Source organism: Pangasianodon hypophthalmus, chromosome 11, assembly GCF_027358585.1.
Source record: "Pangasianodon hypophthalmus isolate fPanHyp1 chromosome 11, fPanHyp1.pri, whole genome shotgun sequence".
In the NCBI taxonomy this organism is placed as follows: Eukaryota; Metazoa; Chordata; class Actinopteri; order Siluriformes; family Pangasiidae; genus Pangasianodon; species Pangasianodon hypophthalmus.
The window spans coordinates 21,195,405-21,214,541 of NC_069720.1; the positions used below are offsets into that span (position 1 = coordinate 21,195,405).

Genomic DNA, 19,137 nt, shown 5'->3' on the forward strand with positions numbered 1-19,137 from the left:
GCCACTCAAGGACAATTTATTGCTTTAGTTCCAGAACTAAATTTACAGTACTGAAGTACTGGGTGATTTTGCACTATTTCCCAGTACCGTTTAAAGGGTTGCATTCGCACCGACAGTGGGCACTAGGAAGTGACGTAAGCCGGTCGACAGCGACGTCATTTGTGTGCGGCGTTCAACAACGTAAACAACCGGAGGATGGAGGACGCTGTGATCGGAGCTGTGTTTTTGTTGTGTCTCGCGTCCATCTATCGCTGTTCTCCATACTTGTGAAATAAGTTGACACTACAATATGTTTACACGGCGTTTTAAATCATGGCGGCCGAGGGCGTTTTCGTACGCGTTTGGCCAATCAACGTCTACTTACGTCACAGATAGTACCAGTTGTGCTGGTTTGACCCTGCTCCAGAGTAGGAGCTAATTTGGTTCTCGAAAAAAGCAGTCTGGTACTAAAATCGCACCCAGCTCTGGAGGTGCGAAAACGCCAAAAAGTGGGTAGTTCCACAATTAGTTCAGGTACTATGAAAAGGTTCCCGTGCTGTGAAAGGCCCTATTCTGACTTGTCCTGAAGCCACTCCAATGTTGTTTTGGCTGCATGCTTCCCTAGTCTGATGTTTTGTGCAATCTGCGTCAGGTTTTCTTCAAGGACCTTTCTGTATTTGGCTATAATAATGCTTCCCTCAATTGTGACCAGTCTCCTTGTCCTTGCCACTGAGAAGCACCCAATAGCATGATGCTGCCACCACCATGCTACACCATAGAGATGGTATTACCAGTTGATGAGTAGTTCCTGGTTTTTGCCAAACGTAGTGCTTCAAGTTCACCTTATCAGCCCAGAGAATCTTTTTCCTCATGATGTTATTAAAGTGTCTGCTATATGCCTGTTACTCAGGAGTGGCTTCTGTCTAGCCACTCTACCATAAAGCCCTGATTGATGAAGTATTTCTGAGATGGTTCTCCCATCTCTGCCGGAGGTTACTCAGTTTGACCAGATGGCCATCTCTAAGAAGAGTCCTGGTGGTTACAAACGGCTTCTATTTTGCAATGATGGAGCCCACTGTGAAATGGGAGCATTCAAAGTGTTAGAAATGCTTTTATACCCATGTCCAGATCTATGTCCTGTCACAATTTGATTGCAGAGGTCTACCTATGATGTACCTATGATCAATTAAATACAGGATATGTTGACAACAATGTATTGCAAAAGGCACCAAACAGGTGGTTAAATTAAAATCTAGCCTTTAAAACGCTGGGTCCGTGAAGCATAGCAAGTGGACCGCAATAAAAAAAAAAAAAAAAAAATTATTACAGTTTTGGAAATCACAACCTACCATTATTAAGTTATTTATTCTTGAGTTCTTATAGTTACTGGCCTCTTTGTTCACTTGGACGAGTTTAATCCAAACTTGGATAACTCAAAAACAAGTGGTATAAATAATTTCGGCATGGAAATGATGAAAATTTAAATGTCAAAAAATGTTCAGTGAGTGGAAATGTGAAGAATAAAAAGCTCTGACACATGCAGCTCATAAAAAAGTCATGTGCATAAAATGGGTTTGTCAGTTATTTAGTTAAAGCGCTCCACCTCCGCAAAAAGTTTGGTTTAAGACTCATGAAATACATGAAGAACAGGTCAAAACTTCCTGACTTATGAAGTTTTATTTAACTAGGGGTTAAAAATACATCTAAATTAATTTAGTTGCACAAAAATGAGGGAAAAGACCTACATAATTCATTATATTTATTGAAGAGATTATGTGTAATGTAAAGCTTATTCTTTTTTTTTTTTTACTGTTGGTATATGTCTTTGCAGTAATTTTTGAAATTAGGGGTAAATTATGTCAAAGAAGAATATAATGTTGAATCTGATCACTATTTAGACATGATATCCTGAAAGATTAAGAAATATATATATTAACATATTACATATACATATTAACATATTCAGCCTGAATTAGACTTGGTAGATGATGAATAAGAAAAGAGATGAGGGGATGAATATCTGTAACGAATATTAGAAAGTTACTTTCATTCTTCCCTCAGGACTTTTATTATGATAGGCTGATGTGTAAATTTTTCACTTCCGCGTCAGTGTTTTAGAGTCCTGCTGCACAGCAGGTATAGAACAGGGACACGCTGCAACAAAGTAAAATGCACTAAATGTAATATAAAGTAAAATGCAGCGACACAGCGGGCTGATTTAGCCTGCTGTCATTAACAAGAGTAGCTGAAAATGTGAGGCACCTGGTTGACCAAGTTATCTGGTTATAGCGGCTGGTAACTGAATGACATGCGGATTGAATGATCATAACCTGTAAGTTATCCATTTTGAATATAATATAAACAGTCAGATGCAGTAGTGCCAGTGTAATTTCTTTTGTGAAGTAGTACTTGTTGACATTCACACTGTGTATGCTGAGGCTTTCTGGCACAACTTCATCATTAGCTATCAGAGACTGCAGTGAAAACAAGAATGGAAAGCATTACAGGGATCTGTTGGGTTTGTAATAGTTAGTATTAATAATAAGTTTTCTAAATGGTCCATCACAATATACAGTCTTCTAATGATTTAACTGGTGACCTGTGTAGTTTTCTAATGGAATTCAGAAATCTGATGATCCAGTACTAAACCTGGCAAATACCTGGCAAATCCAGTATAACATACACAATTACAATTAATTATATACCAACCACTTTATTATTAGGAACATAATAAAGAGTAGAACCCTTATTTTATATTCAGAACAGCCTCAAAGGGTTTTTTTCTTTTTTTTTTTTTTTGGACACATTCCTTTGAGATTTTCTCCATGTGGACCTCACATTATTGCTGCAGATTTGTCAGCAGCGCATTCATGCTATGAATCTCCAGTTCTACAACATCACAATGTTATATTTATATTGGAAACTTATATTCAATTCAATTCAATTCAGTTTTATTTGTATAGCTCTTTTAACAATGGACATTGTCACAAAGCAGCTTTACAGAAATAAATGGATTCAAAAAAATATATTGTAAATATGTGAATTTATCCCTAATGAGCAAGCCAGAGGCGACGGTGGCAAGGAAAAACTCCCTGAGACAATATGAGGAAGAAGTCTTGAGAGGAACCAGGCTCAAAAGGGAACCCATCCTCATCTGGGTGCAACGGATAGTGTGATTATAAATAAATCCCTTTTATTATTGTGTACTATACGGACAAATAGTGCAATTGTGCAACCAGTAAATTCATCACAGTTTTTGCAGGAAGTCCGGTTGGTTAAAATCTATCCACTGTCCACTGATGGAGTCCTGAGTATGAAGGTGCTCGTGGCAACTGCAGCCCCAAAGCCACCACAGCAATCGCAGTCCCAAGCCATTACAGTACAGCTCCCCATATGTGATCCCCAAGCCATCTCCACAGCCCCCAGGTGGGACTATCCCCAGCAATCCAAACGGTTCTTCAGGTCGTCCATATGGGGCCACCCCCAGCAGCAGCGCGCGAACTCAACTGATGAGAACTCGAACCAGAAGACGGGCATCAGGATGGGTCAGGATCACTGGCAATATATGTTCTATTGGATTCAGATCTGGCGACTGGGAAGGCCACAGAAGAACATTGAACTCATTGTCATGTTCATGAAACCAGTTTGAGATGACTTCCCTGTTTTGTGACATGGTGCATTATCATGCTGGAAGTAGCCATTAGAAGATGGGGAAATTCTGGCCATAAAGGAATGACCTTGGTCAGCAACAATACTCAAGAGAGGCTGTGGCATTCAAACGATGCTCAATTGATATTAAAGGGCTGAATGTGTGCCAAGTAAACATCAAATCCCTCACACCATTACACCACCTCCACCATCCTGTACTGTTGACACAAGGCAGGTTAGATCCATGGATTCGTGCTGTTGATGCCAAATTCTCTCCCTGCCATCTGCATGATCAAGATTCATCAGACCAGGTAAATTTTGTCCAGTTTTGGTGAGCCTGTGGCTACTATACCCAGTTCATGGCTGGCAGAACTGGAACCCGACATGGTCTTCTGCTGTTGTAGCCCATCTACCTCAAGATTTGACATGTTGTGCATCCTGAGATGGGTCACCACGGTTGAGTGGTTACTTGATTTACCGTAGTCTTTCATTCAGCTCAAACCAGTCTGGCCGTTTTCCTCTGACCTCTCTCATCAACAAGGCATTTCAGCCTTCACAACTCTAGAGACTGTTGTGTGTGAGAATCCCAGGAGATCAGCAGTTTCTGAAATACTCAAACCAGGCCATCTGACACCAACAACCATGCCAAGGTCACAATCACTAAGATTCCCATTCTGATGTTTGATGTGAACATTAACTGAAACTCTTGAGCTGTGTCTGTATGATTTTATGTGTTGTGTTGCTGCCACATAATTGGCCAATTGGATAATTGCATGAATAAGCAGAATTCCTAATAAAGATGCTGATGAGTGTTTCATGAATCTGTATCTGAACAGAAAATAATGGAACGTGTGGAAACCCTTAAATCTGCTTGATCTTGGTGAGAAACCACTAGGCCAGTCCCTATTAGAATAGAATAAAATATTTTTGTTGCCATAGTATTTACAAATTTGATTTGCATCTTCCGTTCTAGAGAGTGTAATAGAAATAACAGAATACTGTACTTAATAGGAGGAAGTGAAACAGTATTTTTGTTTTTCTTGTCAGCAGTGTGTGTGTCTGTGATAGCTGCAAAGAACTGTGGTGAGATTTAGACCTAATCATAAAGTCAACCTTGGCTCAGACGTCATGTCCTGACTGTGATTCAAACATCCAGAGCAATGGAGGGGCAGCTAGACAGTTCAAGGCCTTCCAGCATCATATCAGAACTGTGTGACACCGAGGAGGACTGGCCATTTCCTGTGTGGCAGAATGGCACCCTCAGTCCCTGCTTTAACCACATCATCTGTGGATCTCTTGTGCATGCTCTTACTGCAGTGCTCAGTGCCTGTTATCTGAGTATGCCGAGGTAAGATTGACACAGAATGCGGCCACTGAATTTTTTTAATGTTTAAATGTAGAACTGCATAAAGGGGCCTGTATATCATATTGCAAAACATTACCTACACTATTATTAGATTGTAATTGACTGGCTATGGTTAAATTTTATATGTTTTTCATGCACCATGATTTATTGTGTTTGCAATACGTCATACGGTGCATTAACCCCTGTTGTGATATGTGTAAAAATTTGTCTTCATTATTTAACATTTTTTATGTTATTTACACTGTATGCTAAATGTTCATTATCAATGTTTTGCAGACTCAGTCCCCCTCTGCCTTCACTGCCTGTTGGCTGGATCTTCAGGTCTGTTGCTGCACTGCTGCTGGTTTTTGTTTTTATCGCAGATTTGGGATTGGTGTTCGTGCTCCACCAGAAGGATTTTTATTTGAACATCTTGGCTGATGGATGTGGTGTCATTGCATGGCTGGTCCACTTTGGGGCCATTTTGTCCTTGCAAAGATCTGTCTACAGAAGGACTCGAGGGCCCCCATTTTTTCTGATCCTGGCTATTCTTCCTGTTCCTAACACAGTGTTTACCCTCATTACTTACATTCAGGATGGCAGTCATTTCAGTAACGAGCACCTCTTGCAGCTTGGAAGATTTGTCTTGTCTGTTACCAGGGCAGCCCTAATCCTTTTGTACTTTCAGGCCTTTATCTTTCCTTGTTACACGACGCAAAGGGAGACTCTGCTTGTAAACACGGACGATGGGGCTCCTCTTATTGTTCCAGAGCCTGCTGGAGGAGAAATGGTGGCAGAGGATGGCTGCAGCTGCCTGTCCAGGTTTCTCTACTTGTGGTTGAACTTTCAACTGAGGTTGGGTCAGCGTGGAGAGCTAGAGAGACCCTGTGATGTTTTACAACTGCCCCAAAGGCTACGGACCAAAGCTGTCATTCAGCGCTTCAGTCAGTGTTGGATACAGTGTCTGAATAACAGAGTGCCAAGGACACTTGAAGGGAACCAGCAGGATGGTTTGTACAGTGTGATCCAGCCTGAGGAGCTCTCAGAAGAAATGAGCCACCATGAGGTGAGACTCTTCAGGGTGCTACACAAGGCTTTTGGCCCACGCTACTACCTCCTTGGTGTGCTGAAGTTAATGGCCAGCCTGCTAGCCTTCGCAGGACCACTGCTCCTCAGCTGGCTAGTGGGTTTCATGGAGACTGAGGGGGCACCACTAAGCAGGGGTGTGTGGTGTGCTGTGGGACTTTTCTCGAGCACTTTCTTAGCAGCATTCTTCCGCAACGTCTTTGTTTTTGAAGTGTCAAAGGTGGCTCTGGAGGCTCGGGCCGCCGTGGTGTCCACTATCTATGCTAAAGCTCTGCGGGTCAGCAGCTCAGCGCTGGCACGTTTCACTACGGGTGAGGTGGTCAACTACATGAGCACGGACACAGACCGAGTGGTCAATTTTTTCAACAGTTTCCATGAAGTTTGGAGTCTTCCTTTCCAGTTTATCCTGGCCCTTTACCTGCTTTACCTGCAGGTGGGTGTCGCCTTCCTGGGAGGGCTGGGTGTGGCTTTATTGCTTGTGCCACTGAATAAAGTGCTGGCAGCCCGCATCCTGGAGAACAATAAACACATGCTGACACACAAGGACAACAGAGTGAAGGTAAGAATGCATCACTGTTCTTGTTTCCTGGTGAAGTAACCTGTTGCATGCTTGCAAGATTTTTTCATGTTCGTATTATTTTCAATATTTATTTGAAATTCAGTTTAGTTTTTGACGTAGTTTGGTTATTTTACTGCATTGTGCCAAAGTGAAGAATGTAAGGAAATTCTATTATGCTTAAAAAATGAAAAGAGCAGAAAACTGTAAAAAGATAGATAGATAGATAGATAGATAGATAGATAGATAGATAGATCAATGTTTGGTAGGACCACCCTTTGCCTGATCATGTGGTTTTATAAGGAAATCACTTGGTTCTCACTTGCTTCTGTCTGTCTCTCTCTCTCTCTCTCTCTCTCTCTCTCTCTTTTTTTATTATTTTTTGCAAATCTAAAATTTGCTCATTTCTACTGACAGGCAAATGCAAGATTAATTTAAATCTAAACAAATATAGCATAAAATTTATATAAAAATACAGTGCCTATGACATTTGCACAGTACTGTATATTAGTTTTATTGTTTAGGACTCTTACACAGTTTTTGTATATTTAAATATACAATTTTAGATGTAGAAGTAGTTGTGTCTGATCATTAGAAAGAAATGATTATATACACAAATGCCTGAAACAGCAAAACACGTTGAAGGCGTCAATAGTGTACAAGGGAAAAGTCAGTACCGTATTTGGCTGAATGTAAGATAAGAGAAACAGATTCATCATGTATTTCAGTACAATAAATATTTTTTATCTATCTCAATATTTCTGTAGTTGCCAGTTATGCAAACAAACAATAATAATCTTGTGATTTTCGATGTATATAACCAAATACTTCAAAATCTTAACAAAATTATCTTTATCAATTAATTAACACAATTATCCATGTATCCGCTTTGTTTCCTTTTTATAGCTTATGACTGAAGTCCTTTTTGGAATCCGAGTTCTCAAGTTCTATAATTGGGAGCAGCACATTGCAGAGAAGATAACTCAGAGTCGCAAAAAAGAGCTGAATCACCTGAAAGCCTTGAAGTATCTGGATGCAGTGTGTGTGTATACCTGGGCAGCTCTTCCTGTCGTCATCTTAATCCTCACCTTCCTCACGTACGTGCTGCTTGGAAACAGTCTTACTGCAGCGAAGGTGAGCAGGATAAAGAGAAGCCGAACTCAACTCTCAAAGCTGTTTTTGATTTTGATATAACACAGATATCTCATCTCAGTATGTGCTGATACTGATCCGATACTAATTTCCTGACAAGCTGCCCCTCTGCAAGATTCTGTTGCCAAATTATTTGAAAATTCAGTGATTTTTCAGTTATACATTAAAACAAGATGTGTCTTGTGTTCATGAATAATATCTGTGCAGTGACGGTCAACGTAAGACATATTCATTACAAAAAAAAAATGTCACAGGGTCAGATTGGAAAGTATACCAAACCCTATCCGGTACCAATCCAGTGTTTCAGGACAGAATCAATCAGTACTGAAAAGATACTCATTATTGGATTGGTACAGCCCTAGTTTTTTTTTTTTTTAAGAAACAACATGGCTGATGGACTTATAATGTTTAATTCCTAGTAATTGTACATAACCTGTGGCATTCTCTGTTATCTGTAATCTTTATAAGGATATTTGGTGGCAAAGGTGAAAGCCTTTATTCCAATAAGAGCAGTAACAAAGCAGATGTGAAAAGCACCCCAGACTCAGTAGAGTCAAAGTGAACATCCTACATCCTAAGTGAAACTGTTACCCATATGTAAAGCATGTGGTATTCTTTTGGCTGAAATCGTCTTTATTTAACATGCTCCTGTTCCCATACTATGATTTGCTTACCTTCTTGATGTAAGTGTGAATGTGAAGCCAGTTGTGAAGATCTTTCTTTGTGACTATGATGATTCAGACATTTGCTATAACAGCAATTCGTGATGTTTGGATTCAGGTCACACCAGATCAAAACCCACTGATTCTGACACTGAAATTGCTTACTTGCTTTGCTTGTAGGTTTTCACTACTCTTGCTCTAGTGGGCATGCTCATTCTTCCACTCAATGCCTTCCCCTGGGTTCTTAATGGTACATTGGAAGCCAAAGTATCTCTGGACCGCATTCAGCTCTTCCTCAGTCTTCATGATCAAGACTTCAGTGCATACTACAGCCAAGGTAGTAAAATTATTTCTAAGCTAGTTCAGTACAGCTAAAAAGGAAAAAACATAGACATAGTAAGAAGTATGTCAGCCACTCATTTGCCTGGCAACTTAAGCATCTGTACAATTGTCTTAGATAAAATCAAATGAGCAAAGAAAGGCCGGCATTGACAAGTGAACACTCCCTGAAAGTAATTAAAGGGCTAGTCAGTAATTTTGACAGATATTCAACATAGCTTTAACTGACAATTCAATAAAATGTTATTTGTATGGCACTTTTAACAACAAACATTTTTACAAAGCAGCTTTACAGAAACCTGGATTTAGATTTAGATCCCTACTGAGCGAGCCACAGGTGACAATTGAAATGAAAAACTCCCTGAGACAGCTTGAGGAAGAAGCCTTGAGACTCAAAAGGGAACCCAGCCGAATAGTGGGATTACAAATCATTGCATTATACAGCTGTAGAAGAGTAAAGGCAAACAGTATTTAGTGTGTTGAAAGGCTTTTCGGTATGAACATATTGTAAATAGGTGTGGGGTGAATACAGGAAAGTCTTTATGATTAAGTCTTTATGATTCAGGTCAGTTGAGGCAGGGTCATAAACTCTTTTGGGGAAGTGCACATCTTTAGGGTATTTGTGTGGAACCACAGCAGCATAAGGCGAGTCACAAGTGCAGGAAGCTCCAAGCAGAAGTAAGGCATTAGGATGAAGTAGGCAGACCCATAGGGCGAGATGTAACAGTGTGTCAGGTAACAGCCAGTCTAAGGACTAACTGAAACGAGTGTAGGGTAGTTTGGTATAAAATGTTAATTACACTTAATTTTTGGATTTTTTAAACTGTTCATTTAAATGTGAAATGTTTCATGCAGTATGTCCCGAGGATCCTCTAACTGCCATTCAGTTGACCCAAGCCAGTTTCTCCTGGAAGAAGCCAGATCCACAGTCTAACTCTGAGGTGGAGGACACATCTCCAACAGGAAGTCTATATCTCCATAATCTCAACTTAAGTGTCAAGAAGGTATGTGGCACTGTGGAAATGAAAGCACTGACAATCCTGTAAAGGCAAAGAATTATTATCTGACATTTCTCTGTAATGAATATGTTTCTTGTAACATTTGTCCTATTTTAAGTGATTTCTTTTGAAAATTTCAGGGCTCTCTATTTGTTGTGGTTGGCAAAGTTGGCTGTGGGAAAAGCTCACTATTAGCTGGCATTACTGGAGAGCTGAACAGGTACAATTTGATGGTGTCGTTTATATTAAAAATCATTTTAAAACCAGGTTGGATTTGTTTTTTATAAATGCTGCAAGGCACCCAAACTCACACTGCAATCCAAATTAGCTAGGCTGAGCTGTTCAAATTAAGCTCACTGTACTGCATGGGGAAAGTTCTTTCCAAAGTCATACTAATGGCTTTATTTTGTAAGGTCATGTTAGGACAGTTTATCTTTAATTCTTTACTGAGCACTAAGCAAAGCAGAAAGTGCTCATCCTCACATATTGAAACAAATATATAGATGGCACATTTATAATAAAAAATTCTATTTATTAAAATAACTCTTTAGAGTTGGAGGCATTGTGCATGTCCAGGGCAGAGAGGAGGGCTTTGGCTTGGTTGCCCAGGAGCCATGGATCCAGCATGCAACTGTGCGTGACAACATCCTGTTTGGAAAGGACTTTGACAGTGGCTTCTATCAAGCTGTGCTTGAGGCTTGCGCCCTCACTGCAGACCTTAATGTAAGCTGATTTCTGTATTCCTCTATTTTAAAAAACCCACACAGGCTCCTTTTAATTGGGAAAATGGAGCTGAAACTTGTGAAGCCAAACCAGATAATGATTAAGAGACGTGGATAAATGTACCAGGATTGGCTGGTTGTTGTTTTGCTAATTGGTATGGAATAAATCCTTGTTTTACTGTGTTTTTTTTTTTTTTTGACCAACTTGCAGCATTTGCCTCTGTGGTGGATATACAGAGTCACAAAAATAATCAGACAATGCTTTAACTGTTACATGCTGAATGTTCTGCAGATTTTGCCAAATGGGGATCAGACAGAAGTAGGAGAGAATGGAGTGACACTCAGCGGAGGGCAGAAAAGTCGACTCGCTCTAGCCCGAGCTGTTTATATGGTAAAAGCTCTCACTGAAACTTCAAAACAAATCCAAAAATATTGTACAAAAAGTATGTTTTTTCCATAAGAAACCTTGTTGTGTTCTGTGACAGGACAAGGACATCTATCTGCTGGATGATCCTTTAGCAGCAGTTGATGCTGATGTGGCTCATCATCTCATGGAGAAATGCATTTTGGGAATTCTTAGAAACAAGACCAGAATCCTTTGCACTCACAGAATAGAGTTTGTGGAGAAAGCTGATATGGTGATACTGATGGACAGTGGGACGGTTGTAAAAACAGGTATCAACCACAACTGATATTATTCATTACACTAGTATGTACAGTATATAGTATATACAATAATATATAGAAGTGTGCATGTAATTCTAGTTGTTCTTGAGTATGTATGTCATTTACAAATATGTTGCCTGAGCATAGAAAAAACACATAAAAGTTTCAAATGTTGGGTCAGGTTTCTTGTTGGTCTGGTTTGCTTTGTAAAGGAACACCACAGGAGGTCTTATCTCTGGTGAAAGATGTACCTATGGGTAGCAGGAATGAGAGCAAAGTGAAGGAGAAAGGTAATTATTGTATTTTATTACCTGTTACTCATATTAAAATTTTTAATCCAGTCAGAGCTGAGATTTTCTTTTGCTAATAAATACTTAATTAGATGGTGCTGACCAAGAAGAAGAGCTGACCAGTGAGCCAGTTTCAGAGGAGGGGCTACGCACTATAGGGGAGGAGCAGAAGCAGATGGGCAGGCTTGCCTGGACAGTCTATAAGTCCTATTGGAAAGCGGTGGGCGGGTGTATGGCTGTGTCTGTTCTTTTGTCCCTGCTCCTCATGCAAGGTATGAATAACTGAAAACAGCATTTTAGCTTCTAGTTAGACTGTGCTGTCATTACTCCTGTAATTAATACCTATGCTTTAATGACATTACTTTTATCGCAGGCTCTAAGAATGTGTCTGATTGGTGGCTGTCTCACTGGATCTCCAACTTAAAAGCCAATGGGTCTGAACTGGTGTCTCTGACAGCAAGTCCCTTCTCTTCCCTAGTGCTTCTCTCTGCAGACACACTTGCGTAAGTTATGATAAAAAAAAATAACACCCTATTTTGTAAAGGAACTAACAGTTGGATTTCTGCCATTGTTGAGAATTTTTTGCTGAAACATATTCATTTCATTTAAGGTTTCCTTTACCAGTCAGAGACTCATTTGGCAATATGAGCTCAGAGATGAAGTTCTATATGACTGTGTACGGTTCTCTAGCTGTAGCCAATACGGTCTTCACTGCTGCTCGTGCCTTCCTGTTTGCTTATGGAGCAATCCACGCTGCCACGGTCATCCACAGAAGACTGCTGGATAGTGTGCTTAAGGTAATCGGTAAATTCATCATCTTTTTTTTTTTTTAATAACAGAGAACAAATAAAACAAGATTATACGAATTTTTCCGAATATTGGACCATTATGCTGTATTTCGATTTTTCTTGATTACTGCAAGTCTAGGTGAAGATGTATTAGGGTCATAGATGAAGAGTCTTTGCAGTCATATACAGTATAACAACAGTGCTTAATTTTGAAATATATCAGTATACTGTTACTGAATAAAAAATGAAAATAGATGGAAACTGAAAATCAACTTGAAGGGTATTTTAAAATTTACATTCTTATAATAACAGGGGGATTATAAAGAGGGGATGTTTCATTAAAGTCTTAGATTAAAATGAAGATGTGTCTTTGAGTCTATATATGGAGATATTCAAGTAGGCAAAAGAAATTAATTAGCATATAAAATTGTTTTACAGATTTTATTAGCAAGCTACTGAAACTGACAAGATTTCTGATAAAATTCATGAACTTTGCTGCTAATGCTAGCTGGCAAGCTATATGAGATAACCTGGCAAACTGTCTGACAGGAATCTTAGGTCATATTCAATTAATGTACATAATATTCACTGCTAACATTAGCTAGCTTGCAAACCATATGAGCTAACCTGCCAAATTTATGACAGGAATTTTAAGTCATATTCATAAATGTTTATAATATTCACATTAGCTAGCTAAATAATGGTGGCTAATCTGACAGGATTTCTGAGAGACTTTTTTCAGTTGCATTCATAATTATTTATAATTTTCATACCTGACACTAGCCAATTAGCTGTATGAGATTACATGGCAAAATTCTGACAGGAGTTTCATAAAAGAACATAATATTCACTGCTAATATTAGCTAGGTAGCTATATGAGCTAATTTGGCAAACTTTCTGACAGGAATTTAAGGCATATTCATAAATGATCCTAATATTCACCGCTAACATTAGCTAGCTAGCTAGTATCTTCTGTCGTATTTATAACATTATCCAGCTAGCTAAATGAGCTAACCTGACAGGTCCATAAATGTTCATAATGTTAACAGCTAACAAGAGATAATCTGAGGCTGACAGGGTTTTTAATGTATTCAAATGTGTTCATAATGCTGGTTAAAGCTATATGACAGGGTATTTCAGAAAACCTCTGAGAGTGCAATCATATATCTTTGACTACTAAATATTTGAATAAATGTCTGAAGTGTATATGGAGTTAAAGACACACCAATCTGTACTACTAAAAGGCAGACAGCTGTATGAGTTGGGAAAAAAATTATATAATACATTATATTATATAAAATATTTCTTAATTTTGTATGTATTTTGCAGTTATTCATGAATAAATAATAGAATTGACTAAGAATCATTGCAGTGTCTGATATAAAGCCTTAAAAGTAATTCATATAAATTTTTAGAATGACGTTATTTCCATTGTTCATCCCTCATTCAGTTAATATTGCCATATTTCATTCTTAATTCCAGGCGACAGTGACATTCTTTGACACCACTCCTCTGGGCAGAGTCCTAAATCGCTTCTCCTCAGACATCTATAGCATAGATGACTCGCTACCGTTCGTCCTCAACATCCTTCTAGCCAATGTTTTTGGGTTGTTGGGAATGCTGGTGGTGATGAGCTATGGGCTCCCCTGGGTGCTGCTCCCTCTAGTTCCACTAGGGGTGCTGTACTACCAGACTCAGAGGTATTATCGGCACTCCTCCCGTGAGCTCAAACGCTTGTGCAGCCTCACTCTTTCTCCAGTCTATTCACACTTCTCCGAGACACTCTGTGGCCTGACAACAGTGCGGGCCAGTGGACACGCTGCCAGGTATAGAGCCCGTCAGAGCAATGTCTCTCAATGCAGCCTCTATGTTTCCTCTTGATGTCTTCCAGTAAACTTCATTTCATAATCCTAGACTTCACTGTTAGCACTCAATTTATAAATGTGCAGGTTTGAGGAGGAGAATGAGAGGCGGTTGGACCAGAACCAGCGCTGTGTGTTCATCAGTAATGCTGCCATGCAGTGGCTAGACATTCGGCTGCAGATGATTGGCGTCACTGTAGTGACCGGCATTAGTATAATCGCTGTGATCCAGCACCAGATCAGATCAATTGATCCAGGTTGGTCTTACTCTTACTTTGTATTCACAACATTCAGAAGTGTTCATAAACTTCACTGCTAACAATAGACAGCTAGTCAGTCTTATAGGATTTATAATATAATAATAATAATATAAAAAATAAAAGTTCAGAATCACTGTTAATTAGTCAGCTGGCTATTTGAGAATTTCTGAGAGTATTTAGAGGTCATATTCAAAAATGTTCATAATTTTTCACTATTAATGCTAGATAGACACCTAACATGAGCTTACATATGAGGATATTTCAGAAAATTTCTTTGTCTGCAGTCATAAAACTATGATTGCCTACACTGCACCCATCTGTACTACTCAATGACATCATGCCCTTCTGAAATATTAGGATAATTGAAGTAAAGCATGTGACAATGAAATGTATTGCTGGACAGTGCTTAATTCGTAAAACATGAGGTATCGAAACACCAGGGGAGAGGTGATCCTGCAAATGAACAGCGAGGGAAAAGGTCCTGTGACATATAGACACAAGAGTGCTCCGAGTGCTTCAGTTAATACAATCGTGTTAAATGCCGTCATAGCCCTAGAGCTAATTATAACATTTCAGTGATGCCGTGGGAACACTGGACGAGTTACTTGCACATTTCCTATGTATTGAGTTTCACAATATGCACTCAAACTCACAAGAAACATTTTGTTCCGAACGCTAAGTCTTACAAAAGTACATTATGCCCTTTAGACAACACAACAAGAATATAACTATGCGAGAGAGAAAAAAAACAGTATCAACAAAAAAAAACACTTTCTTAGCTTGCATGAGTATCAAAATTACTCTGCAATGCAGTCATGTAATTTACAGTCTCCTCCCAAAATTTTCTCTGCTCATCTGTGGCTTTAGAAATCCAAAACTGCACGTATGACACAGAGTGCAATTCTGTGAACGCCCCAACACTTCTGCCATATCCATAATGCGAGTACATGTGACTGATAATGCTAGTTTATGATTACTATTTACCAATTAGTCATCATAAATAAGCCAATTGGAAATAAGCCCATTGTATTTTTGGTAGGGAGGTGACACATAAAGAATGATCATTCGTTAAAATGATTTTATTCATTAAAAAAAAAAAAGCTGCAGCGGTGCCTGATCTACATCCAGAACTCAGGCAATTTAAAATTTAAAGGTGCCGGATCCTGTTCCTGCAAAATTTAAAGGTGCCGGATCCAAATTACCTGCTGATGATTAGGCCCAATGTGAAGCATCATATTCCTTCTCGGTTTTTAATTAACCTTGCATTTAATGGTTACTGTTGTGGAAAAATCAGTAAACAAGTAATTTCCTGTTATCGCTTCCATTATAGCAGCTATAAACAGCCAGTCTCTCTTTTTTCTCTCTCTTGAAGTCATGTGATGAAGAAGCCTGAAGGTATAAAGTCGTCTGACCTGAAGACTCCTGTGATGGAAAAGCATTATTTATTGAGCTTATATTACAAACAGGAAATCGTGAAGGAGACAATATTAGGAAGTCTTTGAGATAATGTAGACATTTAAAGTACTTTACAAAAGTGAAATCATTTAAGTTTCAAGAAACTGAAGTTGATGCCACATTGCTGGCATTTGAGCTAGAACGTAAAGCTAAAGTTGCTATGTCTTTGTTTGGGCTAGGTATGGTGGGTCTGGCTCTGTCCTATGCTCTATCCATCACTAACCTGCTATCAGGACTGATCTTCAGCTTCGCCCAGACTGAGATGCAGCTGGTGAGTGTGGAGCGTACTGAGGAGTATTCCACCTGCATTCCCCTGGAACCACAGCATGGCAAAGCAACGGTGAGCAAAACAATCATGCTCAAATCCACATGGAATAAGGGAGAATTGTGTTATATTTATAATACAATCACTTGCACAAACCTAACTGTGCAAATTTTTAACTAGGTTCCAGCTTCCTGGCCAGAGCACGGTCGAGTGGAGTTTGATGCAGCTGTTTTGGCATATCGGCCTGGATTGCCCAATGCTCTGGATGGAGTCAGCTTTATGGTGTTGCCAGGTGAGAGGGTAGGTATCATTGGACGCACTGGCTCAGGGAAGTCTACTCTGTTCCTGGCATTGTTTCGTATGGTGGAACTGCAGCAGGGATGCATACTGCTGGACGGGGAGGACATCAGTCAAGTTGGGCTCTCTCAGCTTAGGTGAGCAAATGCAGTTTAGTCTGACTTGACTGAATTTCATTCAACATGAGATTCTCCATTAATACTATGACTTTGCTAAATACAAGGTGATAAAAATATCAATACTGCAACACTATAGTGGAAATACATAACATTATAACACAAAAAGGTTATATTACAAATTACAGACTGTAAAATGTAACTTAAGTGCCATTTCTCCAAAAAACAACTACAAAGAAAAATGTTGCCAATAAGTGATAACATTTCTTTATTCACCCTGTATAACTCACAAACATGTGATGTCCTTTGTAGGTCCAAGCTGGCCATCATCCCCCAGGATCCCTTTTTATTCTCTAGCTCAGTGAGGGAGAACCTTGACCCCTGTGGGCATCACCTAGAACATCAGCTACTAGACGCTTTGGAGCAATGTCACCTAGGAGATGTAGTTCGAAGAATAGGTACGTGCCAAGGAGTGAGTCATTTTTATGTTATTTACGTGCATGACTAACTTTACAAGAGTGCACAGAAAGTATTCTTTCTTGTCTTTTTTCACACCTATTTGTCAGGAGGGTTGGATGCTCCAGTGGGAGAGAGAGGAAAGTCTCTTTCAGTTGGTCAAAGGCAGCTGCTATGTCTTGCTCGGGCTCTTCTGACTGAAGCTAACGTTTGTTGCTTGGGTTTTTTTCATTAAGCAGACCAATATAACAGTAATGCACAAGACATCATTTTAACATTTTATTGCCTTCTTTGTAGGTTTTATGTATCGATGAAGCTACAGCCAGCGTAGATCACAAGACTGACATGCTTCTACAGAAAACTATCCGAGAAAGATTTAAGCACAAGACAGTGCTCACCATTGCCCATAGGTAAGTGCTGTATTATTTTCTATTTGAACAAGCACCATGTATTTGGAATCCCCAAAATGACCAAAGCCATTAATAGGCTTAGTTAAAAATCTAAAAATAATAGAGTTAAAAATATAGCTGAGTACAAAAATTGATTATAGAATGAAAAAGTAAAAAGAAAAAAACACTTTTGATTATTTCCTAGTTTCAGTCAGTCAATAAATATAAAAAAATAATAAAATTATATTACTCTTGCTTTTATCATTTACTGTCTCTCCTATGTTATTGGTTTGTTTAGTCACTTTTTTTCTTTTTGACACCATTTTCTCTATATTTTGGTCATTTCCCAGTTCCTACCCACTAGATTAACAGCTACCAGGAAGGTAGGGTGAGGGCCAGCATGTGGCACCTGTGGCATTGTTGGGATTCAGAGTCGAATTTCACAGTCTCTTGGGTGAAAGCTTTTCTGCTATGACACACCACAGCCCAGTCATTTACCCATTATTATTCTCAGCACTTACACTGATCAGCCATAACATTAAAACCACCTGCCTAATATTATGTAGGTCCCCCTTGTGCCACCAAAACAGCTCTGACCCGTCGAGGCATGGACTCCACAAGACCTCTGAAGGTGTGCTGTGGTATCTGGCACCAAGACTTTAGCAGCAGATCCTTTAGGTGCTCTAAGTTGCGAGGTGGGGCCTCCATGGATCAATGTTTGCAGCGTGGCAGGGCGCATTATCCTGCTGAAAGAGATCACTGCCATTAGGGAATGCTGTTTCCATGAAGGGGCGTACTTGGTCTGCAACAATGTTTAGGTGTTTAGGGGGGGTGTGGTCATTCACGGGGGCGTTTCCTAGTTCAGATATATGTTTCTCAGGAAATTTAAATCTGATAGAGGTAAAATTTAGTATACTGCATCGTTGTGATAAAACTAAGTGGATTTCTAGTGATGACTGGGTTACTTCAAAAACATGTCCACCAACATCTAATCAGCTTTCAGCAGGCATTTTTAATAGTTAGTGCTGAGTTACAATCACAAAACTTATGTTAAAAAAAAATAATTAAAAAGTATGCTAATCTGTGGTCCCTTTATTGGCAAGAACTGGGAACTGGCTGTGCTATTTGCAAAGGGTGCTTGGACCCTGCACATCGCGGGTTGTGGCTTTTGTTTTGTTTTGTTTTGTTTTTTTGTTTGTTTTTGTTTTTTTGGTTGTTGTTTTTTGGGGAGTCCATAAGGTGGAGATGTTTATTTGTAAAAGCCCACTTGAATTACAGTGACCTCACCCTTGTCCTCTCTCTCTCTCTCTCTCTCTCTCTCTCTCTCTCTCTCTGTCATCCAACAGACTCAATACAATCATGGACTCTGACAGAGTTCTGGTGATGCATGCTGGGAAGGTGGTGGAGTTTGACAGCCCATCTGCTCTGCGCAAAAAAGAGATTCAGTATTTCAGAAACTTCTACATGGAAGAGACGAATGACTGATTTTATCCAAATAATAATTCTAAATGAATAGGAGCACTGATCTTGATCAGTTGTTCAGTGGTTTTACAGACTCTGTATCAGTTTGGTAAAAACGCACATGGACTGAGATTTCTTTATGCAATGTTTACATGATGACATGATGACATTTACATGATGACACTTGTGTTTGCCATTTGATAACAGTGGATGTATAGCAGTTTAGAGCTAAATAAAATGTAACCTGTTGCCAGAATTTAGGAGAAATCTACTTCCTGTTTTATACTCTCATCACATATTTAAAACTATATGATTTATCTAGAAAATAATAAAAAAATAAAAAGC

The 19,137-nt window shown here is 39.3% G+C and overlaps 1 protein-coding gene across 5 annotated transcripts; it reads left to right on the plus strand.

The window, feature by feature from the left end:
• Nucleotides 1-2,071: 2,071 nt before the first annotated feature.
• On the plus strand, nt 2,072-19,048 carry abcc10 (ATP-binding cassette, sub-family C (CFTR/MRP), member 10). 5 transcript variants are annotated; one of them, XM_053238100.1, is made up of 23 exons: nt 2,072-2,311; nt 4,464-4,507; nt 4,675-4,975; nt 5,270-6,617; nt 7,521-7,748; nt 8,609-8,765; nt 9,623-9,771; nt 9,906-9,985; nt 10,317-10,488; nt 10,780-10,878; nt 10,973-11,162; nt 11,366-11,443; nt 11,536-11,715; nt 11,817-11,946; nt 12,054-12,240; nt 13,714-14,057; nt 14,181-14,350; nt 15,988-16,148; nt 16,254-16,507; nt 16,799-16,944; nt 17,053-17,150; nt 17,240-17,352; nt 18,678-19,048. In XM_053238100.1, the coding sequence occupies exons 3-23, from the start codon at nt 4,788-4,790 to the stop codon at nt 18,814-18,816; spliced, it is 4,611 nt and encodes a 1,536-aa protein (XP_053094075.1). In that variant the 5' UTR covers nt 2,072-2,311; nt 4,464-4,507; nt 4,675-4,787; the 3' UTR covers nt 18,817-19,048. The 5 variants fall into 5 exon arrangements, with proteins under 5 accessions (XP_053094075.1, XP_053094076.1, XP_053094073.1 ...); XM_053238101.1 differs by having other exon boundaries at nt 4,678-4,975; XM_053238098.1 differs by lacking the exon at nt 4,464-4,507.
• The last annotated feature ends 89 nt before the right edge of the window (nt 19,049-19,137 follow it).

Bases quoted from the DNA above. Each gene is read 5' to 3' on its own strand.
- abcc10 (XM_034308757.2), top strand. From the start codon at position 2,283: ATGACATGCGGATTGAATGATCATAACCT. The intron at 16,508-16,798 runs GTGAGCAAATGC...TGTCCTTTGTAG, and splicing joins GTTGGGCTCTCTCAGCTTAG to GTCCAAGCTGGCCATCATCC. The intron at 16,945-17,052 runs GTACGTGCCAAG...CCTATTTGTCAG, and splicing joins AGATGTAGTTCGAAGAATAG to GAGGGTTGGATGCTCCAGTG.